At 26.5% G+C, this 27034-nt stretch overlaps 2 protein-coding genes across 7 annotated transcripts in view; both read right to left on the bottom strand.

Moving 5' to 3' along the window:
* The window catches only part of mamo (maternal gene required for meiosis), a 595590-nt gene that overhangs the window by 18732 nt on the left and 549824 nt on the right, over positions 1–27034 (bottom strand). The window lies entirely within an intron of this gene.
* LOC135958812 (protein sister of odd and bowel-like) lies at positions 8454–17093 on the bottom strand. Its single transcript, XM_065509720.1, has 2 exons — positions 16151–17093; positions 8454–13319 (listed from the first exon to the last, which is right to left on the bottom strand). Exons 1-2 carry the CDS (start codon positions 17034–17036, stop codon positions 13171–13173), a joined length of 1035 nt encoding a protein of 344 aa, XP_065365792.1. The 5' UTR covers positions 17037–17093; the 3' UTR covers positions 8454–13170.

Below are 27034 nucleotides of genomic sequence, written 5' to 3'. Positions count from 1 at the left end.
CAATTTTCATAAAGAAAAAACTGTTATACAATATATGTTCTATAAAAAAACTGTTATACATAAAATTTTCTATAGAAAAACTGTTATACACAAAATGTTCTATAGAAAAAACTGTTATACAAATAAATTTCTTTAGAAAATTTGTTATACACAAAATGATCCATAGAAAAACTGTTATACACCAAATTTTCTTTAAAAACAAACTGTTACACATAAAATTTTCTATAGAAAAAACTGTTATACACAAACTGTTCTATAGAAAAAACTGTCATACAAATAAATTTCATTAGAAAAAACTGTTATACAAAACATTTTCTATAGAAAAACTGTTATACACAAAATTTTCTATAGAAAAAACTATTATACAAATAATTTTCTTTAGAAAAAATTGTTATATACAAAATGTTCTATAGAAAAAACTGTTTTATTTAAAAACTTTCTTCAGAAAAAACTGTTATACATAAAATGTTCTATGGAAAAAACTGTTATACACAAAATTTTCTTTTTTAAATACTGTTATACACAAAATGTTCTTAAAAAAAACTGTTATACACAAAATTGCCTATAGAAAAAACTGGTATAAACAAAATTTTCTTTAAAAAAACTGTTATACAAATAACTTTTCTTAGAATAAACCGTTATACAGAAAATGTTCTATAGAAAAAAAACTCTTATACACACAATTTTCCTTAAATAAAATCTATTATACACAAAATTTTCTATAGAAAAAACTGTTATACAGAAAACATTCTTTAGAAACAACTGTTTACAAAAAAAATCTATAGAAAAAACTGTTATACATAATATATTCTTTAGAAACAACTGTTGTGTTATACACAATATTCTAAATAAAATATATTGTTTGCAATCCTCAAAAAGGTTAAGCTTTATTGCAATGAGTGTTTAGTTTGCATGACTCTCTTCTTTTTAATATTTCGAAATTACATAAAAAAGAGATTAACATGACATGAATGGACATGATTATAGCATACAGCTAATCTTTCTTAGTCTCTAGAAAAGTGTACATTTGTTTTTCTTATAAAAAATACTGACTGAAAGTATCAAAATTGTACTGGGAGTGTATACGAAATAGTTTAAAATTTTCCATTCCTCATATATACACAAGATTGAACTGAGAGAAAGTCTGCCATGTCTAGAGTTATTTTGCAATATCATTAAATTAGAGTCATTAAAAAGTTTAAGATAATTTTGAAAGCCGAAAATTAATGGTTTCGGCCTAAAAACCCCGATTAAGCCGGAGTCTTCTGATTTGATGCTACTGAATGTGATATAGATGGCTTTAGATTCGTAATGAAAATACGTTATCAAATCTCACTATTCTAAAGGGAGCCAGAAGTCGGCTAGAGCTTAGAGTTATTTTAAAAGAATATACACTGAGAAAAATTTGGAAATACATTTAAATTTCATTTAAAATCATAACTGTTCTTTTAATATTTTTTGGATTTTTTAAGCTTCTTGTTATTTCGAATTTATTTTTACGTTATTAAATATATGTATGGTTGTTTTATAGAGGCACTATAAGCTTTTCTTTTATTATTTTATTATAATAATACGAGTTTTGTTATAATTATGTATTTAGTTTGGGGATTTTTTTTTGGTTTTTCAAAAATACTTAAATTGTTAATTTTTTCCAGTGTAAAATGCTTCACTTAAATACAAATATACAAAGTTTTTTTTTGGAAATTTTATTTTGTCGGTTCTTTAAGAAATGCAACTGCTTGCGGTACGCTAATGATATTTTTTTTCTTTTTTATAAATATTTTTTTGTTTGTAATTTCTGGTAATTAATGTAATTATGATTTTTTTTCAATAAAATCGTGCACTACTTTTATAATAAGTATGTAAGTATGTATAGAAAAAAAAATTAGGAAAAGAAAAATTATGTATTTTTTTATTATAAACAAAAACCAACGAAAAATTAAATTTACTTAAATATTTTTTAATATTTTGTGGGGCATAAATTATTTTTCATAATTAATTTATTGGTAAAATATACTTTTTTTTTGTTTTTTGTTGAGATAAATATGTAGTTTTATATACGTATGTAAGTAAGTGTAACTTGCATTTAAATTTTATAATGATGAGTGTATAATATAATGAATGTTTTTCTTTATTTTGTTTTAATATTTAATAATATAAATTATGTTTTTTTGTATATGCAAATGTTACTCAAATTTCTAAAAATAAATTTTCTATTATTTTCCGTACCATTTTCTGGGTTTTACTGATTTGCGGCCTTAAATGTTTTTTTTATTTTGTTTTATTTAACAAGGTTTTTTGTTTGTTATTTTAAAGTTGGGGTAAATTTTCTTTCTTAATATAAAAAAAATAACTTTTATGTGTTAAATTGTTGTCTTGTCATTTCTTAAGAAAAACTAATTTTTGTTTTGTTTTTTTTCCTTGATAATATATATTTGTTTTTTTATGTTTTCAACTGTATAAATTTCATTTCATAATTTTGGGCCAAAAATTTTTGTAAGTGTATATTTATTATAAATTTTATTTTGTCAACTATTTATTGCTCTAAAATGCTATAACTTTGTTTTTTTTTTCTCAGTTTTCCAAAAAATGATTATTTTGTTTTTGTTTTTTTTTTGTTCAATGCCTAAAGTTTTAATTTTTGTTTTTTGGGTAAAATTTTTTCTAAAAATTTTAATTTAGCGTGTAAGTTTTTCTTTTATGTTTTTACTAAAAAAAAAACTAATAATTAAATTTTGATGATCTAACAAGGCAACATATAGTTTAAACACAAAAGTTAACAAATTATATAGAAAATTAAAACTATATATTTAATTTATAAGTATTTTAAAACCATAAAATGTTTTTAAAAAGCCTAAATGTAATATTTTGTTTGTTTTGAGATTCTTGAGTAACTTTAGTAAATTTTTCTTTTTTTTTCTTTTGTTGAAATAACAAAAAAAAAATAGTTTTAAATAATGGCTTTTGTGATTGTTGTCGTTGAATAAATTTGTAAAAAATAAACAAAGAAACAAAAAAAATTTCGTTGTAAATTGGGGAACCAAATTATAAGGAACTTTTAATTAAAATTATTATAAAAACCAAACAAAAAAACTGAAATTTTTAAATAATAATTCGTAAGGAACTTAATTAAACATAATAATATATTTATGAATAAATTATAAAATAATGATGCGGTTTTTTTAATGATATTTATTACTTATGTTGTTAAAATGTAATTGAAATGAAGTAATGTAAAGCTTTAAATTGGAGAATATCTTGGTTTAAATCAAGAAGAACCCAAAATAGGAAGTAATTGAATATAGTTTATGGGGGTATATTGATTTTGTCATTCTGTTTGTAACACATCGAAATATTCGTAGCAGACCCACTAAGGTATATATTCTGGATCCTTATATAATTCTAAGACGATTTAGCTATATCCATCTGTCCGTTCGCCTGTTAGAAACACAATAGGGCTTACAGGGAAGGACTTAGGGGGATGAAGCTACATATCGTCAGCTGAAATGCAAAAGGGCGTAACAACAAAAAAATTAAAAATTGAGTTTTTAATGGATATTGGTACAGCCACCTCTTCACAAACTTTTAGATTACTATTTTTAAAAACAACGACTTTATTGAAGAAATAAAATCATATTTATAACCATAACACTTTAAATTTTATTATGTTTTTTGTCTATCTCCTGTAATATTTCAAAGTGTTGATAGGCCCTTTGGCATTTTAGGTGACGATATACTATTTGCTTCAAAACTTGTATAAATGGCTTTAGGGAGATAGATTCTATATGAATGAGGACGTTAGTAAAAAGGCTTTATCAAATCGCACTACTCTAAAGAGAACAAGAAGGCGGATGGGGCTTAGAGTTATTTTGAAAATAGTATACACTGAGAGAAATTCTGTCCATTTGCAAATTTATAACTATTTTATCTCAGTGTATTCTAAGACAATTGAGCTAATTCAGACCGTCTGTTTTTCTGTTGAAAACACGATAGAGCTTCAAGGTAAGGACTTAGGAGGATGATCGGGTATGTGTGGTATTGAAAATGTGCAAAATCGGTCAAATAGAACCAGAGTTATGAACCAAAATGTGAAACATCATCCAAAAAGTTGATATTTTTCAAAACTATTTAGCAATTTTTATAGCAAAGTTTTATTCTTAGTAATGAAATGGTTCTTGTATGGGAGCTGTGGACAATTGTGGACCGATCGGTACTAAATTTGGTAGTAGGAGTTCAGCATATATAGAACTTATTTGTGCTGAATTTGGTTACGATATCTCTAAAATTAGGAAATTTATGAGAGCTTTACTATTTTCAGATAGGGCTAGGAGAAATAATGTACCGATTCCAACCTTATTCAATGGGCTTAGTCCTTAGGCCAATATAAAAGCTTTTGCAAATTTTGTCGAATTTCTTGTAGTATTATAGAAGGTTTACAAGGATGGATGGACGGACGGACGGACGGACGGACATCCCTTAATCGACTCAGAAAGTGATCCTTAGTAGATTTTATAAATAATAAAATTTGTTATGTCGTCTGAAATGCGGAATATACAAAAAAAACTGTTTTTTTAAACTTTTGGTTAAGATATCTCAAAGATAGAATAATATATAACAGATGTTAAACCTGATTTGAAATTCTGAGCTCAGATTCGGATTCACTGTAGCTCAATAGTATAATATGGTCTCATGGTAAAACATTTATTGGTCTAATTTAAAAATCCCTTAAGCCCAAGCCCTTATATACTCGCTTCTTTTAGAGGGCTAATAGAAGGGCTACTTAAGAAGCAATATTCGAAGATCTTCCGTTGAAGGCCTGTAAAGTGAACTGCCGCGTAATTCCTCTTAGAATGCTTAAATTGGAACTTCTATTAAAAGGCATGAACAGAAATATTTTTTTAAGGGTAATAATGACCCAATAAACTCAGAACAACCATCAGAAACTAATTTGCAAATTAAGTTTAGGAACCAGATGCAAAAAGGTGAAGAGTGCCTCAGGGCATTGTTACCGGTTTGGATGTAAAACACAATAATTAATATAAGATTTTATTGAAAAACTAATGAAAACGAACTAATAAAAAATATTTCGAATAGATCGGTTGCCTAAAAGTTAGTAAAACTTTGAATTAAAAAAAAGACACAAAATTTCACGTGCTAAAATTATGACATCACTTACTAAACAGCTGACAGAACAAAAAAATAGAAGTCAGAATGCATTTCGACCTTCGAGGGAAATGTTAACAAATCTATAACTAAAGTCACAGTTAAATTTTAAAAAAAAATTATAAATACTTTTTGAGATAATATGTGTTTTGTAATGCATGCCTTGAGGCACTCTTGCGGGTTAAGATACAAAATTTATTGTAAAAACAAATTTAGGTTAAAATAAAAATCGAATGTTGATTTCAACAGACTGACGGCATGGCTATATCTATTCCGCTATTTATAGCGATCCAGAATGTATATAATTTATGAGGCAGCAAATGAAAAATATGGAAATTTCAAACGGAATGACAAAACTTGCCATACATGGACTATTTTGTATGGATACAGTTGAAAAATCAAATGCTTGTCTGAAATTTTTACTTCACTGATGAGTTTTTTTATCTTTAGCTACATGAAAAGTCTAAAGACAATCAAAACTTTCACCAAATTGTGCCAAAAATATTTTTCAAACTAAAAAAAAAATATTCCTAATGGAATTCAAGTTTGAAAGCAAATGTAATTCAAGCCTTGAATTATAGTCAAGCAATTAAATTATAGTTGTATTTATTATACTTTATATCAATAGCATTCTTCAGTAAAAAGGAAATATAAATTCGAGCCATAAGTTTAAATTTTTCAAGTTTAAAACATAATTATATTTGCATTCAAGTCAAATTCCAAGAAAATGTTCAAAAGCTTGAATTTTTGTATTTGACTTGAATTTTCTTTTTACTACTGAATGTTATTGATATAAAGTGTAAATACACAACTATAATTAAATTGATGGACACTGGATTCAGGGCTGTAATTACACTTGAGGTTATTAAGGCGGTGGATTTGGTATAGGATTTAACAATTTATAAGTTTTAAACAAAATAAAGCTTTACATTATTGATATTTATTTTGTTTTTTTTTTTTTTTGTTCACAAAATGGACACAATGAATTTTAATGATGTTTTATTTTTTCCATGAATAAAAATAAATGATGATTTCCAAAAACAAAAATAAAAAGCGTAACAAACCAAAATTTTGTAATAGTTTTTTTTTATTATATTTTTTTCAACTTTTTTTCTTTTAAACAGTTCATAAACTAACAAAAATTCTTTTTAGTGTTTTTTTAATTAAAATTTTTGTTTAATTACTTGATAACATTACAAATTCATTGTGTGTAGGGTGGTAAGGTTTTTAATTATTTTATTTTCTTTACTTTTTTTATAATTAAATTAAAATAAAACAAATATTTTCTTTTTTTTATAATTAATTAATAATAAAAACTAGAACTTAAAAATAATTAATTCAATTTATTTTATTACAAAAAAAAAACACATAAATTTACAAAATAAGAATTAATAATTAAAACTGTAATAAAAACTTAATTAAAGCGTAAGAATTAATAAAAATTATATATATTTATTTATATATATAAGAATAAATGAGAAATTTAGAGAAGAGAGAAGACAAAAAGTATAAGATTAAGAATAATATAGATAACTAAGGAACAGTTTTATTTAGGTTTATTTATTTGAATTTCTTAGGAAAATAATCATTTGAATTAAACTTTATGTTTTTTTTTTGTTTTTTGGGGTGAGTAAGTAATTAAACCTTATATATCACGTCTAATTTTTTTTGCAGTGGAATGTTGAGGTTATTTTCCTTAAAGAAATTTCTTGTTCGAACATGTTTGATCAAACACAAAAACCGTTTATAATAATTTTAGTTAAACTTAAAAACACCAGGACTCTTGTTTTTTAGAGAGCCTTGAAGTGTGGCAAAAAGATCAGTTTAATTTTGAGATCTTATTTTGATGAGTTATATAAATCTAAAACCAATAAAATAATAATTAGATTGTGTGTTGAAAATTTTTTCATTTCTTTTTTTTGAGAGTTAAATTTATTATTTAATTTTTTTTTTTATTAGTTTTTTCTACTTATATCCAAAAATGTTTTTGTTTGTTCTTTAAAGGCCGAAAATCACAATTTTGTTTTTTTTATTATTATTTTTATTATTTATAATTATTAAGAATTTAGTTAGTTGTGCCTAAATTGTTTGCAATAATTTTTCTTTAATTTCTGAAAAAATTTTAACATCACAATTTAATACTGAGCCCTAACCTTGTTTCTTGTTTCTTTTTTTTAATTTATTTTCTTTATGTTAAATAACAAATAATTTTTAAAAAATTTTGTCTAAATTTTTGTGTTTTTTAAGGTTTTTTGTGTTTTTGTTTTAAAGTTAAGACTAAATTTTATGTTTTTAACACTATCACAGCCAAATTTTTATAAGCCAAAGGGTTGTATAAGCCAAAAAGTTTGTTTTTTTTATTATAATTTGGTTTATATTGTTGTTTCTTTTCTTTTTTTTGTTTTGTTTATTTAAATTTTGTTTAATTTAGAATTTTGAATTTCGAGTCAATTTATATTTTGTTAAATAAATGTTAAAAAATAAACAGGCAAATATGTTATAAAAGGTTTTTGTGTTTAGCTTTTTTTTTATTAAAGAAACTTTGAAATTTCAAGAAGTGTTTTTTAAAAAGAAAAAATTTTGAGATCGGGGTTTTGTGTTTACATTTTTTGTTAACAATTTTGTTAAAGTTTCTTTAAAGCTTTAAAATTGTTCACATGTTTGTTAGCTATAATATTTTACAACCTAAATAAAACTGTTGTTTTAAGCTTAAATAATTTTAAAACAAATAATATTAGAAAACAAAAAAAAAAACATACCAAAGTGCTCACGCTCTCTATTTAATTAATTAACAAAAAAAAAAAAGATTTTTAAGAATATACATGAACACCACATCTGGCCGCTTTAAAAATTAAACATTGCCAACTTCAGCAAAGTTGCCAACTTTGCTAAGTTAGCCTAACAGCTGTATTTAAGCTTTGCCAACTTTTTTAATTATAATAATTTTCATGTATATTTGTTAAATCTTATTGTTTTTTGTTTCTAAACAAGTTTTAAAATTCAAAAATTATAGAAATCATTTTTGAAAATAAAAAAATCCTAAATATTAGCGTTTAATATTGTGCTTGTGTTTTTGCTAAATAATTTTAAATTTTCAAAATTGTTTTTAAGTATACATTGTTAATTATGCCATAAAGTGTGTTAACTTTTTTTTTGTCTCACTACAATTTTTAATTTAATTTTAATTAAAAGAAAGTTCTTTAATTATATAAAATAAAAGTAATAATTAATTAATTATAAACCTAAATTATTTTTAAATCTTTTGTTTTCTTTTTTTTATATAATATTATCAATAGTATATATACTTTTTGTTTTAATTATTTTATTTATTTCTTAATATGCTTATAAACTTATTAAATCTTTTATTTTTTTTTCATTTATTTATTATTTTTTCATATAAATATCGTTAAGATCACAGATATTCTATTTTAACTGTTCTTTTTTTTTTGTTTTGTTTATTTTAATAATTTATAATTTTGTTTAATCTTAATTTTCCATGCAGTTTTCATTTTAAAATTTTATTGTATAAAATTATGTTTTTTCTGATATTGTGTATATTTTTTTTTTGTTTTTTTTACAAAATTTTTATTTGCAAAGTGCTTTAATTTTTAGTTGAAATAAAGAAAAAAAATTTTCTGCTTTTTTATCGAAACGAGAATTTTTTTGTTGTTGTTATAAGTTTGTGTTTTTTTTTAGTTGCTTTTGTTGTTAACCAAAACAAGAATTTAACGCATTTAAAAAGACGAAATATTAAAAGTTAATTTTTTTATTTGAAAAAAAAATAAACTTGTATCAGAATTTTTATTTGGAGACATAAATAAAGAGAGAGCTAGTGCTAGGTTTGTTTTAAAATAACATATTTTTGTTAATACTTAGTTGAATTTAAAATACTGTTCTATTTCAGTGAGATTTTTCACACTGAATTTAACAGTTTTCAAAACCCCCAAATCTTCAAAAATTTCTCGAAAAACTAAATCTTGAAATTACAGCTGGCTTTTTTATTTAGTTTAACATATGGTTCATGTTTATAACTTGATTTCTGTTGAAATACGATTAGTTGCCAACACTTATTATTATACAGTATTACCAACTTTTTAATTTTTGAACTATTGCTTTGTGTTGCCAACTATTTTGTTAAAAGTGCAGCCGTACTGTGTGAATTTTGTTAGCCAGTGAGAAAACTCAACAATATTTTTTATTCTAACTGAATTTTTTCTAAATCTTGTGCTCAATATTAAGTTATGTAGCGTTGCCGAGTACTCTAAGCTCTTTCAAAGGAAGCGATAAAATTATTATCAAAATATTGGCAAATAAATTTAATAAAGATTTAGATCAATTTATTTAAAAGTTAAATTTAACTAACAATTTCTATATTTCGAAAGAAATATATAGAAATAAATCATTCGAAAATATTTTTAAAACTGAGTGTTTTTTTATAGAATTGTCAGTATATTTCATTGAAGAACACTTTTTGTCAACGTCCTGGATCAAAGTAACTTAATTTTGGTTCACTTTGAAAACGGTTTTGAATAAATTCTTGTCAAGAAAAATCATTAAAATTGAATCTGCATGGAGTCAAAAGTAGATTCTGCAAAGGTCTTTGAAATATATATTATTGGATATTTATATTGACTTAGTAATCCAGATATAGATAAAAAATAGGACAAAAATCGAGGTTGTCCTGGTTTTTCCTTAAATCTCAGCCATTTATTGGCCGATTGTCTCGATTTTAATTATAAACCGAGCCGGGAGAACGCCCGATATATTGATGTATGAATCATATATATGTATATGTAAGTTATTTGAGGACTACAGAAAGTTGATTTCAACAGACATACGGACATGGCTATTTCGACTCCGATATCTATAACGATCCAGAAATTACAAACGGAATGACAAAGTTATGATTAAAGTGTACTGAATGATTAAATTGTACTGAACTTAAAAACAAAATAGTACTTTTTAAAATAAAAAGTACTCAAATATTTTAAGATCCAGTTCAGAGTATTTGAAATTTTCTGTTTGTTGATGTTTTTTAAAAAAAAAACAAAGTGGATACTGATTGTCAAATTTCAAATAGAAGTGGAATTTGAATTAATTTTTCCTATCTTTCGATAATCATATAAAATTGACCAACTGCACTAAATATGATTTGAATTAGATTGTAGATTTATACAAAACTTCCGTCACGTTTCCCATTTCTAAAAATTGTATATAACAGCTATGAAGTCGTTAAGAATTCATGATAATATTATTAAACAATAAGCTTTTAACTTGAAGTTAGCCTTAATCAGAAACCTTAATATTTAAAGTTCTCACTCAAATATGTTTACAACAATTTTGCTGACAATAACTTGTGGTTTAATTGACCATGAAGTTTATTTAGATTCAAAATTTAACTATGAAATTTTTAAATTATCATATGTAGTTAGTGCTAACTTCAGATTAAAGCCCTGATTCAGAAGCATTAAAGGAAAACAATTTTAAAATGTTTGTATGAAAACACTCAAAAATTATTTAAAAAACTGAGTGATTTTCATACAAAATTTTTAAATTAGTTTTGCTATCGTGTTTCTGAATCAGGCCAACTACTATTATATTGTTTAATACTTCTTCAATAATAAAATTACTGAAAAAAGTACAATAGTACAGAATTTTTAAATCAAAATTAACACATATAGTTAATGCTAACTTCAGTTTAAGTTTGTTATTGTTAAAGGGGATAGGTGTTTATAAAATAAGCTGTAAATTATATTACACTTTTTCCATGTAAAAATTACTAAAAAAAAGGATAATAGTACGGAATTTGTTAACCCTGAGTTGCCAATTATAATTTATGTACTTGCAATTTAAAGTTGGCAAGTACTTAATTGGTAACACTCTTCTTAAAATGTTGTTGCATGTAAAGTAAACAATATGTATTTTAACTAGCACCTGATTATTTAGCTGTTTCTCTCATTTAATATCTCCAAATATATATTATCCGAAAATGATCAAAATTATAGTTTGTCTGAAAAGTATTGTAGGTATTTATTATTTTATTTCCTTTGTGTGTAAGTGATTAAGTGTGTGTGAGTGTGGTTTTTTGCAGGTCATAAGGTTAAAATAGTTTTGTTGCTGTTTACTTGATTAGTTTTATCAATTTTCATCATCAATATTTTATAAACGATGAAGAATAGTAATAAAAAAAACTGTCTATTGATTGTTTGTATGTATTGTTGTATGTACTTTAATATTTGAGTATAATAATAAATATATGTAGTTTGTAGTTTATTTTGTCTATATAAAATCTGTAGGATAGCACCAATTCTATGAATGTTGTATTTATTTTGTTAATTAAAAAACAAAAAAAGATACTATTGTATAAAATTTAACTATTGTCTTAGGAAAAAACTAAATTAACAGAAATGTAAGTAATTTAAAATGAAAACAGTATTTCTAGTAACAACCAATTGGATTTGTAAGGATTTGATTTTCTTTTTTTTTATAAAAAAAAAATAATAATAATAAACAAACAAACTTTATATTAAAAAAAACAAATGGATCATCACATGAGATCGTTTACTATTTGAAAGCAATGCGCGTTGTAATTTATTATTAAAAAAATAACACGTATTTATTTAAAAAAAAAGAAAAACTGTTAATATTTTTTTTCAGTTTCAATCTGAGTTTAAACGTATAAATTTCCCGTAAGTCTTTTTCATTCTATTTTATTTTTTTTCTGTTTTGTTTGTAGGTTTTGTTTAATTCGTATAAAGACCTAGTTATTTGTTTGTAATAATTAAATTCTTGTTTCATATTTTTTGCAGTTTTTTTTTCAATTTCATTTGGTAAAAAAAACACCCTATTATTTTAACAGTGTTTTTCTTTGAAATGATTTCTACCAATTTTTAGTAAAAATCAGATTTATATTTATATAAAAAAAATGTGATATAGAGATGTGGATTTAAAGAAATTTTACAATATTGCCGGCTTTAAGAAAATGAAATTTGGAAGATTTTATAAATCTTGCAGTTGGATAAAATTGTAATTTTATGTAAATATTTATTTCATTTAATGACTATTAGTGTATTTATGCGGTTTGTAAAGTAAGATTGGCAATATTGTTTTGTATTTCAAAACAAATCATATTGAATTGAATAAAAATGTAATAGTTTTATTCAGTTATTTTCAGCATTTCGGTGATAAAAAATATGAGTGTAATTGATTTTTTGTTTAGTTTCCGTTTTGTTTTTCTCTATCATATGTATATTTAAATATATATATTTATTATATGTATTTATGTATGTATGTAAAAATGTATGTATGTATTTTATACATCCGGTAGCAGGGTTCTCAATCTAATGTATTTTTAAATAATAGATTGTTTTTTTTTTCTTCAATAAATATTTTTTTCTTTAAATTGTGTTTGTTTTTCTTTCTTGGTTTATATGTTTTGTTTCTTCTTAGAGAAGCTATTCTTAAATATTTCTTTTTTTCTGAAATCTGTTTTAATAGTATTGTTGTGTGTGTGTGTTGTTGTTGTAAGTTTTGTATATACATTTTAATATATAATTTACTTAAATTGTTTTTACATATTTTTTCTTTATATATCTTCTTTATATAAATATGTATTTATGTAATTATGTATGTATCTATGTATATTTATATAATAGTAGTAGTAGTTGTTATATACTTAAACTTTCTGTCTGATATTTTTCTATTGTTTTGGGATCGTTTATATTTGAAATGATCATCATTATTAATTCTTGATCATCAGTAATAATGTTGTAGATTATTATCTGGTATATTGTTGAAGTGGTTGCTGTTACTGCTGCTGCTGTTGTTGTTTGTATTGTTGCTATTGGTGTTAATGTTGTTGCTACTATTACTATTATTATTATTATTATTATTATTGTTGTTGTTGTAGTTATTATAATTATTATTATTGTTGCTGTTGTTATTATTATTATTATAATAATGATAATAGTAATAGTAGTAATTTAATAATAAACTAAAATCGTTTCACTATTGCGGCAATTCATCCTTTGTATCGACCGGACTGGGCGATAAAAACTTTCTTGCATATTTGGGAAAATGTGTTTTTTCGTGGGCTTTCAATATTGTCGATCGCGAAAATGTTTTGCCACACATTTGACATCGAAATGGACGTTCACCTAAATTTGTTGACAAAAAATTTTATTTAATAATATCTATTAAGTGAAATGGAAAATAAATGTACTTTATGGAAAAGAAACAAACACCAAGTTTTAAATTGGTAGTTTTAGTACATCGTTAATTTGATTAGGTCATTTCTAAAATATTTACTGTACTGGGGGACAATTGTCTCAATTCAGAGACAGGAGTTACCCCTCTTTAGCTAAAAGAAACAAATACTAAGTGTTACACTAATAATTCTAGTACATAATAACTTTGATTTGGCCAGATGACCTCTTTTTTAGAACCTTTACTGCCCTGCGGGAAAATTCACTTTCCAAATATTGTAAAGCACTGCATTACTGTAAATACAAAATTTCTACTCTTTTCGAAATTATATAAATTGAAAGTAGCAAAAATTTTCCTTTTTCTTTATAATTTTCTATTTATCATAAACTCTGGAACATAACTGGTCAATTCACAAGGTCATAATCATGTCATGCCCTAATATTTCACGATAGTTTGAAATGCTTTTCAAGCAAAAAATGTCCTAAAATAATAATACTCTGTATGCTATGTTTATTGTGTTATCGTAACCAACCAGCAGAGACCTTCGCCGAACGCCTAAGAGTCGGTTAAGCCGAGCCGCCGAGTCGTGAAATATTAGGACATTATGACAATACGACTAAGGGGTCCTTGTGAATTGACCAAATATATTTCATTAATTTCATACTAGCCTCCGTATTCTTAACATTATGACATTGAAATATGAAATGGCTTATTTTGAATAGTTAGAATTGCTCTATGGATTGTAAATATGTGTTATGTAAACTATTTCATAGTATCATAAAAAGCTGACCAAAAATGTATGATATTTCGCAATGTTTCTATTAGAAATTCCTAATATTTAAAAATTGGACCTTTGACCTATAGGCAAAATAATTAGTTTTTCCCAAAATCCGCATTATATTCGGCTGTTGTATACCCACTATCCATGTAATTATTTGAGGGGTACCTTGTATGGAGACTAGGGACATACTTTACAGTATAATTTCAGAGTACTTAGAATTAATTTGTACAAACTTTTATTAGGATTGCTGAATAATCAACATATTTATGACTGCTCAAACAGTATTCCGGGGGGACATTTGTATGGGAGCTAGGTGAAATCATACAGCGATATTACCCATTTCTAACACCAAACAAACCACATCAAAACATAGAGTATTTGTGGAAAATTTCAGCCTGCTGGCTCCTTTCGTTTGGGCTTGATCGTATTTTCAACAGACAGACGGACGGACGGATGTAGCTAAATCGTCTTAGAATCTTATGAGGACCCAAAATATATATACTAATGTCGGTATGTGAAAAATATTTCGATGTGTAACAAACGAAATGACAAAATCAATACAGCCCCATATTTTTTATGGTGGTGATCTTGACAGGGAAGACAAAGATCGCTCAGGCCAGCCAAAAAAGTTTAAAGACCTAGAATTGGAGGCTTTACTTCATGAGGATTGTTGTCAAACTCAACAAGAGCTTGCAAAATCATTAGGATTCATCCAAAATCAGATAAATTGGGTACCATACAAATTGAAGCCGAGAGACCTTGAAAGACAATTTTGTATGTCTAAAATGCTGCTTGAGCGCTATAAAAGAAAATCATTTTTTCACCAATTCATTACTTGCGATGAAAAATGGATCCATTAAGATTACCCGAAGAGTAAGAGATCGTACGTGAAGCCGAATCGACACCGTAGCGCTAAGGTAATGCTCTGTATTTCGTGGAAGCAAAATGGTCCTATCCCTTATAAGCTGCTGAAATCTTACCATACCGGAAAACGCCCAGAATATGCGACAAGACATGAAACCTTAATATTCTATCTTGAAAATGTTCGGCCACATTTTAAAAGCTACCTGTTAAAAGCTATTTATAATTAAGTAATGAAGTATAGTCCAGACCTTACCCCGCCCGACTACTATTTGTTCAATGCAGAACGCTCTCTCTGGGATACGCTTCACTTTGGAACAGATTTTCCGAAATTGGCTTGATTCGTTCTTGGCCTCTAAAGATGAGCTGATGTTTTGTCTCGGAAACCATATTTTGCCAGAAAGATGGGAAAGTTCATAGCTTGCTTTGATTAAATTTATATTGTACAAATGTTTCAAAGAAAATTTAAAAAAAATCCCCTATATAAATTTATATTTGAAAATAAGTTTGATATTCAGATTTAACACCAATCTCTGTATAACTAATATAAACATCAGAATATATTCTTTTAAAAAATTATTGCAAAAATTGTTGTGGTAGGTAGCTATATAATAAACAATTGGTAACTACATGCACCTAGTAATGTGAACAAACGCGCGTTGCCAACGATTTTAATTGTAGCTTAAATAAAAGCAATTTACCGATAAATGTTTTTTTTTAATTTAAATTTAATTTATTTATTATTTTGCTATTTTGCCAATTTTGAAATGTTCGAAATTTGTAAATGTTTTCTTTTTCTTTTCATTAAAGGAGCTTACTTTTCTTTAACTTAAATTAAAAAAAATCAAGAATTTAATTTTTGCAACAAAAGTTGTAAGTAAATAATTCATACAATTTAAGCTACCGAGTTATCACTATTCCATTAGTACTAAATTTGTTTAATTATAAAATTAAAAACATATTACTGCTGTTAATCATAAATGATCAAATGATCTTCCAAATAAAGGCAAATTCAAATATATACCAGCTTTGCTTTAAATCACTAGTGTCTTTCTATGTTTGTTTCTCTTCCTTGCCATACAATTTTTCCATTAAAAAAAAAATTAATAAAATTTAAAAAAAAAAAATGTCATTACTTACCTGTATGTACACGACAATGATCTTTCATGTGATGACGCAGTTTAAACGCTTTACCACAAAATTCACACTTAAACGGTCGATCACCTGTATGTATCGGCAAATGGGTGATAAGTGAGGTAACATCGGGAAAACTTTTACCACAGAACTTACACAAAACAACACTATTCGGATCATTGGACGATGCTGACGAACTGGCTGCTGCTGCAGCAGCTGCCGCAGCAGCAGCGGCCGATGTAGACGAACCAGCGCCACTTAATAAAGACAAACTGCTGCTGGGACAACCGCCATTACCCGAGGCTGATGAATTGCCACCACCATCACGGCCGCCTCGACTGGAACCAGAGCCTCCGCCGACACCACCACTGCCATCGAGATCCAGGCCACGTGCCGTACAGCTAGCCAGCGTGGGAAATGGGCAACCACCGGCCGCCGCTATTGCCGCGGCAAAATCCATATCCATGGCAACGGCTGCTGCCACAGCAGCCGCCTGATCTTGGGCATCACCGCTGGCACTAGCCATGGCGGCGTTCATTTGATACGCCAGCGGTGACATATTAAGATCATGGGCCAATAGGTGCGGGTGTAGAAGAGCATGCGTGGCGGTTTCACGGTATTCCAGAGTTTTCAGAGAGTGCGATAGTATATGGCGCGTTAGTTTATTTTGGTTGGGGAAACCCGCACCACAGTAAACGCAGGTGTAAGGTGGTGGCGTTTGTGGTTGTTCATGGACATAGCTAGAGGCAGTGTTACCAGTTGTGGCGGAGGAGGAGCCCGCCAGGCCGCCGCCACCACCAGACCCACTACCACCGCCCGCATTGGCAATACCGCCTAAGCCGTGAGGCGAATCGGACGTTTCCTGCAACAACACCAAACAAAAATCCAACATCAACTTCTTTTCATCTTCATATCATCTTAAAATTTTATTTTTAGGATTTTTTCATTCTTAAAGTTTTTCTTTTCTTTTTTTAATTTTATTTTTTTGTTTTACTTTCAAGATTAGAATTTAATAATTTTTGCTTTTTCTTCTTCGTTTTCTTTGTCGTTTATAAAACGATTTTTAGTTTTCAAGTAAAATAAAATCGTTACTTTTTTTTTTGTTTAAATAATTTTTATATTAAAAAAATGGTAATTTTTAAAAAAGAGTAAAAAATAGAAAACAAAACTGAGAGAAAAAAATTATAAGTTCTATATTTTTGTTGTTGTTTTTTATAATTATGGTTTTACTTAAAACAGAAAAAACAAAATACAAATTGCGAAGAATAAAATCATAAAAAATATAGAAAAAAGTAGAAAATTGAAAACAAAAAAGTATATTTCTCGTTAAATCAAAAAATATATTACGATTTTTATGTCCATAAAGACCAATAAAATTATTATTACTGCAAAAATATAGAAGAATTTTACTCAATGATTAAAAATAATAAAAAACAATTTATTTTTCATTTAGTTAGAGATGCCAAAAACAAGAGGGGCTTTTAGCGTTTTTTATTTTTCTTTTCTAAAACTTTTTCTTTTTTTTTCATATCTGAACGTTGGTTGGTAATGCGGTTTTCTTTTCTTTTTTGGTTTTGGTTATTATTATTTATTTCTTTGTTTTTTATTAAATTCCAAAATGTTTTGATTCAAAACGTGGTTTGTTTTTCAGTTTATAAAATTAATATTTTAAATTATTACTATGTTTTGCAAGAAGTTGAATTTCGATTTTTGTTTGGGCGCCGTTAGAAACGTTTTTTTTTGTGTTTGAAAATTTGCGGTTTTTTAACTGTCACGCACTTGTGTTGTCAACTTAATTTTAAAACGGTTCGTTAAAAATCGCGTATTTTAAAAATATTTTTATTTATTTTTTCTTTTTTAATATTGTTTTTTTTTTTTGTGTTTAAATAAAACATAACAAATACAAACAAATGGTGAAAAAAGAGCGTTTGATTTTGTTTATTGTTTATTTAGTTTCTAGTTTTTTTTTTTTTGTTTTACTAAAAATAATTTTGAAAAAAGATGTTATTAAACAGGTTTTCTAATTTAAATTTATTTCATTTAATTTAGTCTTTTGCTAATTTTGCCAATTTTGAAATGTTCCAAATTTGTAAATGTTTTCTGTTCTTTTAAGACAGTAACCCCTTTAAAGGAAGTTTTCAGTTTAACTTAAATTTAAAACAAAATTCCAGAATTTGATTTTTGTAACAAAATTTGTATAGTATTTAGATAAAAAAAAAATTATGAGCCGAATAAGTGTTTCAAATGAAATTTATTTCTCTATGTAATAGATTCCTTTTGTACTATTATTTTACAAATATTTTCAAGAAGTTTTTCCACTGCGTTTTTTTTTATTATTTTAATAAAATTATAAAAGCAATTTACTGATTTTTTTATAATAATAATAAATAAATTACTTTTAGTCACTCTTTTTCCTTTTTTTGTTTATTTTTTTTCTTTTTAATGTTTTAAATTGTCTTAGCTTTTTAGTCTTAGTTTTTTTAAAGTATTAAATAGAACATTTATTTAAAAAAGTATTTAAACAAAATAATAATAATAATACTTAGAAAAACACATTAAAAATTACATAGCTGTAGCCATTTCCAAAAAACGTAGATCAACTTCTTGACAATAATTTATTTTCTCTTTAGTTATTCAATTTTATAGAATGAAAATCATAACAGTTTGCGCTGATTTCTTTATTTTTTTTTATTTTTTGCATAATTAAAATATTAATTTTAAGTTTTCGTAATTTGGTTTCTTTTTATTGGTGTCAATTTTAGTTTCATTTCATTGTGTGTCAATTTATTTATTAATTCGTTTTCATAAATATGTTTAATTTTTGTGGATATTTTATATAAACTAACAAATATTTCAATGAATTTTGTATCAAAACCTTAATATCTAAAAATTCCCTTCCGTAAATTGTCTTTGAACACTTTTTTGTTTATTATATTGCCAACTAAGTAACAATTTAGGTCTATTTAGATTACACTATTGAATGGCTCCTTGCTCAAAACATCTGTTTTATAAAACATTGGAAAACTGGACATAAATATGTATGACCCTTTTCGAAAATAGTGGATGGGTTAATTTTATATTATTAAAATTTGTCTAGAATTTATAAAACTATTGAGAAAAACTTTTAAATGTTTTTTACTATTACCACTTTAGCAACCATTTACTGGATCCTACTTTAATAAAATATATATTTTTAACTCCAGCTTAAATATTATCCCTCCAGAGCACCATATTACAAGTTTAAACTAATGACTAAACTAAACTAGAGCACATTGTGTAGTCTTATATCAATCAAAGTTTCTTATATACAAATCAAGTGGATTATTAAGAAACCCTGAAGTTCATTGAACTAGTTCCTTCACGCCGAATTAACCACTAAGAACTACTACTACTGAATGCACTTTCACCGTTATTGACTGATGAATTTAACATGGGAATGTCATTACAGGTGGCCGATGGGCACACTCTCAATAGTACTAATACTCCTTCATTTGAAAAAAAATATTTATCAGAGAGCCAGGTTGAACTCATAAACTCTCGTTTTCTAGTCAAATGCTCTAATCATAAAGAAAATAAACATAGAGGGAAAACGTCAAAAAAATTACTCAAAAAAGTTACAGATACTGGTATTGGTTTTGTTTTCGCATAGTTCTTCTGCTAATACATTCGCACCACTTAGGTTTTTGACAGCTGAGTTAGGTATTTGACAGGTCAGTTATCTATTTGTATTTATCTATGGCTCTAATGACTAAGCCACAGAGCTCTTATTCGTACTGCTTTCTATTATTTAGTTCTGATTCACACACTTCAAGTTTACGTGCGCAAGTCGTGAGTTTGCAGAAGATAGAGAAAAGGAGATTGGAAAAATTTTCTTCCTCTGTCTTCCATAAACTCAAGCCTTGCGCAAGTAAACTTGATGTATGTGAATTAATACTAAGAATTACATGTGAGTCTACTCTCAATTCTTGCATTTTAAGCAACATCAGAACGAAGATACGAACAGCCACATACAGAATTACATGCGGTCATCGAAGTGGTATATTATAGAGGATTTTATATTTCCAAAAATTTAAGACGGAATATCAGACTTTTGTTTGCGAAATGATAACCATTTAACTACCACTTTAATACAAAAGTATACAGAGGTGTCACGAGACAGAAGATAACCAAATTTTCTTTTCTTCTCTTTCGCTCCGAACTGCCTTTTGTTTATATTTTTGCTGCATGTAACATATAGCGATTAACTTTAGTACACACTAAGGGCCATTATTACAACTTGCCTTTATAGTTAAAGTTAACTTTAAGGGTACCTTTTTCTATTGCCTTTAACTAGAAAGGCAAGGCCCTTAATTAAGTACCAAAAACTGTTATATCATTTTTCATTCCATTAGAACTGCCCCAAAAATCTGATTTTGGCTTTATTTTTGGCCACAGCGAACTAGTTTGTTGTAGTGACAGCTGACAGTAGAGAGTACAAAGCAACATCGTTGAATCACATTACAGTTTCGAGGAGAATCATTCTAATTAATATGAATTATGTTTTCACTTAGATGACTTTGTTAATCATCAAAATTGATGCATTTCAGGTTCATAGAAACCATATAGAATTTGTCATTTTGAAACCCGTGGAAGAACCTAAGAGCAAAAACACTCTCCTCTTCAAAATGGAATTGAAAAAAAGTCCGCCAACCGGAAATGTGTTGATAATTTATTGCATAAATATAATATTTTGGAAATTCGAAGACAATTCAAAAAAGTTTCTGAAAGTTAATTTTTGTCGAATATATTTGCTGAATTCACAAAACCCCTTGTATCATTGTATCGAGTGTATTATTTAATTCAAATACAATAGTGTAAGCTTGTTGTTGGAAATTTTCATACAAAAATTAAATACACTTATACACTTTTATTTTGTATGTTTTTAAAAAGTTGTATGGTTTACAGCTATAAATATCTCTGAGCACACATAGTACCCGTATATGTGAGAGAGTAATTTGAAAAAATGAGAGTCGGTCTACTTGTTATACATACTACGCTTTCAAAAACATTCATACAATATACAATGGGTGTTCACAAACTAATAAACAAACATTGTATTTAATACAAGATACACGATACAAATTGTTGTGAATTCAGCAATTGTTGGTCGGACTGTAAAGTTTTAGTCGATTTTTTCAAAAGCATTTCATTGATTAAGTAATTTATGAAATTGCCAGGAAAGTCCGACTTAGAGTCCGACTGAATATTGTGTTTCGAAATATGTAATCCAAAAATCGGGTTTCCTTCAGTATACGGGAAAATTTGGCCGAATACCGAAACTTTTATAAAGAAAACCCTGGTATATGGAATTTTTAAGGAGAATCAAGTTAATAATTTATATTCGGGGACTTCTGTTTCTAGATATTCATTGCTAACGGATAATTGATACCCCGGACAATCTTAGAAATTACTAGCCATTACTGATTAAGATAATTTGTACAACAACTACATACCACTTACATTACTTGGAAGTAGTTTAGTAATGTACGGATTATATCCTGGTATATATGAACTTATTTTTTAGGCATCTGCGTGATTTCATAAATAACACAAAATATTTAATTGTAATTTGACAAAGAATCTCATTTAGTTAAGCATATTTTGACCTTGATGGTAAAGAGAGTTTTTTTTTGGGTACTTTGATTAAAGAAGATCGATGTGTTTATATCTCGATGTTTCCACAGGTCGAAGCCCATTCCACTTTACAAATATAGTCGAGTATGTAGTCTATTTTCTAGTCTATATTCATCAAAACGGGGTCCCTTCGACTCTACTTGATTGTTCGCACGTAGTGAACTACCACGTAAACCATGTAGTCTATTTCCAGGTACGACAAGGACAACATTTCCTACGACAAAATCAAAGGAGCTATTTTTGCCGGAACGGATTTTTTGATAAACCACGGAATAAATAACAATATTCGAGAGTACTGTTTGAAATTTTCTAACCGTCAAATGGATTTTCAAATGCCGTTGAAGATCCATTGTTTACCACCACTTCAACTAAATTGATTACCTAACAACTTATGTGAAACTAGCAAATAATTGCTATAAATTTCAAAGGTTTTTGGAATAAAAGTATACTGAGCCATTGTTACTCATCACTTATAAATATGTGAGAAAGAGCCAGACAATAAATAAAAACGATATAGTTTTACTACTTTTCATTTAAAAATTGTTGATGTTTTCCAAATAAAGTAGTGGTTTTTGGTTAAAAATTGGAAAAAATGGACCAATCATTTGTGAAAGAAACCTGACCTAATGTAAAATTATATTCTACGAATTCGAAATGAGTTAAAAATCATTCTATTTCTTCTTAGATCCAAAACCGTTTAAATCATTTTAAGAGAATTATAAGCACAAAATTAAGATTCTATGTATTTGCCGGTCACTGCATTATATGTAGTACCTAAGATGCCTAGCGATTAGGGTTCCTAATTTAACGGACTTTTTCCCTTCCCGGCTGGAAAATTGAAATTTGATTCATTCTTATTGACCAAATTTTTCTGATGTTTCTGAAAAATTTTATTTGAAAATTGCATTTGCCAACTGACTATCTGTTGAAAGAACCAAAATCTATGAATATATTGGAATCATTCGATTTTTTTCTGCGATTTGAATCTGCCTAACAATAAGTATTAGCCAACAAATTTGGACATCACAACGAATATGAATATTGTAACTTTAAAGAAATCTAGCGAACATTTTTAAAGAAATTAATTTGCCTACTAATGATTCCTCAATCATACTGAAAATTGAGTTACGAGGATTGGAAATAAATCGATGGTTGGATTTATTTCCAATTTTCAAACAAATTTCTGTTACAATTTTTTTTTTATTTCCAAATATTGTCTGAAACATTATTAAAAACAACACGCATCTAAATTTCACACATTTCACGACAAAATATATTTGTTGAAATAAAAAAAACGCTTTAATTCTGGTAGGGAACAAAAGCAGCCATGATCGCGAAAATAACTTAAGCAATATTATATTCGATTTTATTTTTCTTATGAATTTCGATCATTTAGAATATTTTATTCCATCTGTCAAAAATTTAATGTCTTTTAAAGAGATATTTGCTTATATGTTTATCACTTAAGCTTTTTTCACGGACAGGGCTTGTTATTTTTGATCCTTACTCTAATTGAAAGTGATTCCCTATGTACTATATTTCTTTACCCTACTATGTATAATATAATATTTATTGGAAATTGATTTGATATTTTTTTTAAACACTTTACACTAAATATCCACAAAAATTTATCATGTTTCTATTAAATTGGTTTTGAAATTTATTTCTTATTATTTTATCTATAAATTTTGATGTTTAAATTATAGTAGTAATATTTATTGGTTTATTTGTAATGCCAAAAAAAAAACAATATATTTTTAAAAAATAACTTCACAAAAATTACAACATTTATACGAAAAAAGTAACACATTTATTAAAATATTTTGAAAATATTATTTGTTTGTTTTTTTGGTAGTTTTCGTTTATAAATTGTACACCAACACATTGAGAAGTTTTATAAAAAAGACATCGATATTTAATTAATTAAAAGAAAAATTCAAAAAAAGAAAATTAAACAAAATGAATAAAAAATTAAAAATAATAATAATAATTACGCATATTTAAAATACTGAAATACACAGACACACATATAAAGAAAATTTCTCAAAAAATATCCATCGAATACAAAAAAAAGAAAATAATTCAAACAAAAAATTTCATTTCTTTTTTTTTTGTAATAAAATTTACATAAACAATTAATAATTTATGTAAAAGCGTTCCACACATTTAGATAATTTTGTTTGGTTTTGTATTGTTCAAAAAATAAATGATTATAAATAAAATTATGTATGTTTGATATAAGAGTAAATTAGTGTAAAATAATTATTATATTTTTTTTTTCATTAATAAAAAACACCAAAAGCACTTTATATTTGTCGAGTATTTTGTTTTGTTTTTCTGGTAACACTGCACAACGTTTAAATATGAAAAAAAAACTTCACCCCTCTTGTTTCTTTATGATTTAACTTTTTTTTTGGATTTTTTAAAAGTTTTCTTAAGATTTTTTTTTAATAAAATCTAAAACAAATTTGTAATAAGAAATAAAAAATAAATATATATTTTTTTTTAAATTTAAGTGCATTTGTTTTTGTATTTAGCAAAGTAAATAAGTTTGGGTTTTTAATGAAATTTTAACAAAAAAAATATTATGATTTTTTTTAATGGATTTTTTTTAAATTTATTTTATTGATAAAAAAGCAGAGGTAGAAAGTATAAGTGAAAAAATAAGACTAAAATTTGTTTTATTTTTAATTTTCGAAAAAAAAAAATGATAAAGTTTTAGGAATTTTGTAACGTTTTTAAGCAGCTTTTTTTGGGTTGAAGTAACTAAAGTTTTGATTTTGTTAATTTTTTGGGGGTTAAGCTTATGGTTTTTATGGTTCTTGGTTTTTTGGAAAAAAATAAATAAATTTTGCAAGCCAGATGTAAAAAAATATTCAAATTTCATATCGTTTTTAGTTAAGAATAAGCAAAGTTCAGAGTTGTACAATATTTATGTTTTAAGAAGTATACCTATAATGTTTACTAATGTTTTTACAACAGGAAAGGATTTCTAATTTTCTGGTGTTTTTACATTTCTGAAAAGAAACAGCAACCTACAAAAATTTTGCTGAGTAATACAAATCAAAATAAAAATTTTAAATATATTTAGGTACATTTTTTTTCCAAAGTTGTTTTTTTTAATTTTTTTTCGAATTGTTTTTTAAATTTTAAAATTTTAATTATTTTTTTTTTATTTTTAAATTTTTTTCAAAAAATTCGAAAACAAAATTTGGGTTTAAAATTTTTTTTCTTATATACGTCGTTGCAAAGGTCTTTGAAATATCTATCATTAGATATCCCTATTGTCTATATTAATGACTTAGTAATCCAGATATAGGTCAAAAATCGGGGTTGTCCTGGTTTTTTTGTTATACCTCAGCCATTTGTAGACCGATTTTCTCGATTTTAAATAGCAACCGAGCCCGAAGAATTCCGGAGATTTTGATGTATGAATCGTGTAAGTTATTTGGGGGCTTCGGAAAGTTGATTTCAACAGAAAGACGGACAGACAGACGGACATGGGTTGGAAAATTATATTGTGGAAATTACAAACGGAATGACAAACTTATATATACCCTTCTCACGAAGGTGAAGGGCATAAAAATGTATCGTTGAACAATTTTTTTAAAAACTGGTAGTATTATAAGTAAAAAAGCTATATTTCTATTGAATTGACTGTCAAATATTAAAATTGTGTTAGTTTTTCTAAGAGGAAATCTTAAATTTTGATTTTTTTTTTTTCAAAATTTTTCAATATTATCGCAATTATTCGAAGAGCTAGAAATGTGTAACATTTGAATATAAATAAAACGAGCTATTTTCTTCTAAAATTGATTGTCAATGGCAAAGTTGTGGTTGCTTTGCTAAGTAGGAAAACTTAAATTCTGATTTTTTTTTTTAAAGTAGACTTAGCTCTTTTTACAATAACTTAAAGATACCCAGCAGCTCTGCATTGACTACAAAGATTTCAGTGTCTCCATTTTATACAGTAATTTCTAGTAATTGATTACTTGGCTGACTCGAATTTATATATTTAAGGGTCTCTGTGATCTTTGAGAGAGAGAAGTCAAATAGTTACTTTATACATCCCAGGTAATCTAGCGTGAAGTCAATCGTCACTTTAGTGTCTCTAAGTAATCTATTGTGTGCTATAAACTTTACTTTAAACTTTTCTTATACTACCCTTTAGAAAGTAGCTTTTTTACCCATCAGAATTTATCTATTGGAGAGGTAATTGTCATTAAGTGTACTTTTGTAAGGCAGATTTTACGCTTTGTATTTTATGTACGGTCAATTGGCTTCCGCCTTGGATACGAGAAGGTGACCCCTTTCATAGTTAAAATCACTAGTTTGGGACACTAAACAAGAACTGCTGGATTTGTATCTGCCAACAACAACTTGACAAAACCTAGAAACATTTTTATTGAAAAAAAACTATTGACCATTAGATAAATTAAATTTGCAAATAATCAAATGATACAGCATTAGAAAGAGAGAACGACACTGAAAGAGAGGTTATTAGCATATTACCACACGTTGCATACATTTTGGGCTTTTAAATGCAAAAATCGATAAGATGCAAAAGTCATTTGTAGCAACATTTGTATGACCACATAACAGAATGCTAAAAAAAAAAAAACTTACAACGAAAAATATGCCAAAATGAATTTTCAATTTTTCTGAGTAGAACACTGTGTTAAAGAATAGAATGAATAGAAAAATATCAATTGGCGTTTGGTTATTGTTGCAGCAATGTTACGTTTTGGCCATTGCAAATTTGGGTCAGTGAGGTCTTAATGGAAATTTTATTACATTAAAATTGTCAAATAATAATAACAATGACGTTGATGATGATGGTAATGACGATGACGATGATCGCTATAAACATGATAACGCTCATATATGTGATGACAGTGATATTTTTGTTCATTAGTTTTGATTATGAAGGACATTGAAGTAAATAGATTTGAATGGAAATAAAATTTGTTTTTTCGATTGTGTCGCATTGCGTTAAAATATTTATATGCAAATTTTGTTATATTTATATAGATAGGTGGTATTTTAAAATACTCTCATTGAAATTCAATTAAAATTGAACATAAACAATTTCTTGTAGATTTTCTATAAAAGATTGCAAATGTTTATTACATTTTAAATGTGGCTTTGTGTTATATCGTTGGGACTACGATGGTCGGTTGGTCGTCTTGTCGCAAAACAAAACTATTATGTCAAATA

This window comes from Calliphora vicina, chromosome 4, assembly GCF_958450345.1.
Source record: "Calliphora vicina chromosome 4, idCalVici1.1, whole genome shotgun sequence".
Classification (NCBI taxonomy): domain Eukaryota; kingdom Metazoa; phylum Arthropoda; class Insecta; order Diptera; family Calliphoridae; genus Calliphora; species Calliphora vicina.
The sequence above is the reverse complement of the archived record's forward strand: the minus strand, read 5'-3'. Positions and strand labels throughout refer to the sequence as shown.

What these genes read in the sequence shown, in the direction of transcription:
- LOC135958812 (XM_065509720.1), bottom strand. Translation starts at nt 17,036, where the DNA reads ATGTTGGATTTTTGTTTGGTGTTGTTGCAGGAAACGTCCGATTCGCCT. An exon ending in TCATTGTCGTGTACATACAG is followed by an intron (nt 13,320 to 16,150) that starts GTAAGTAATGAC and finishes CAACAAATTTAG; the next exon opens with GTGAACGTCCATTTCGATGT.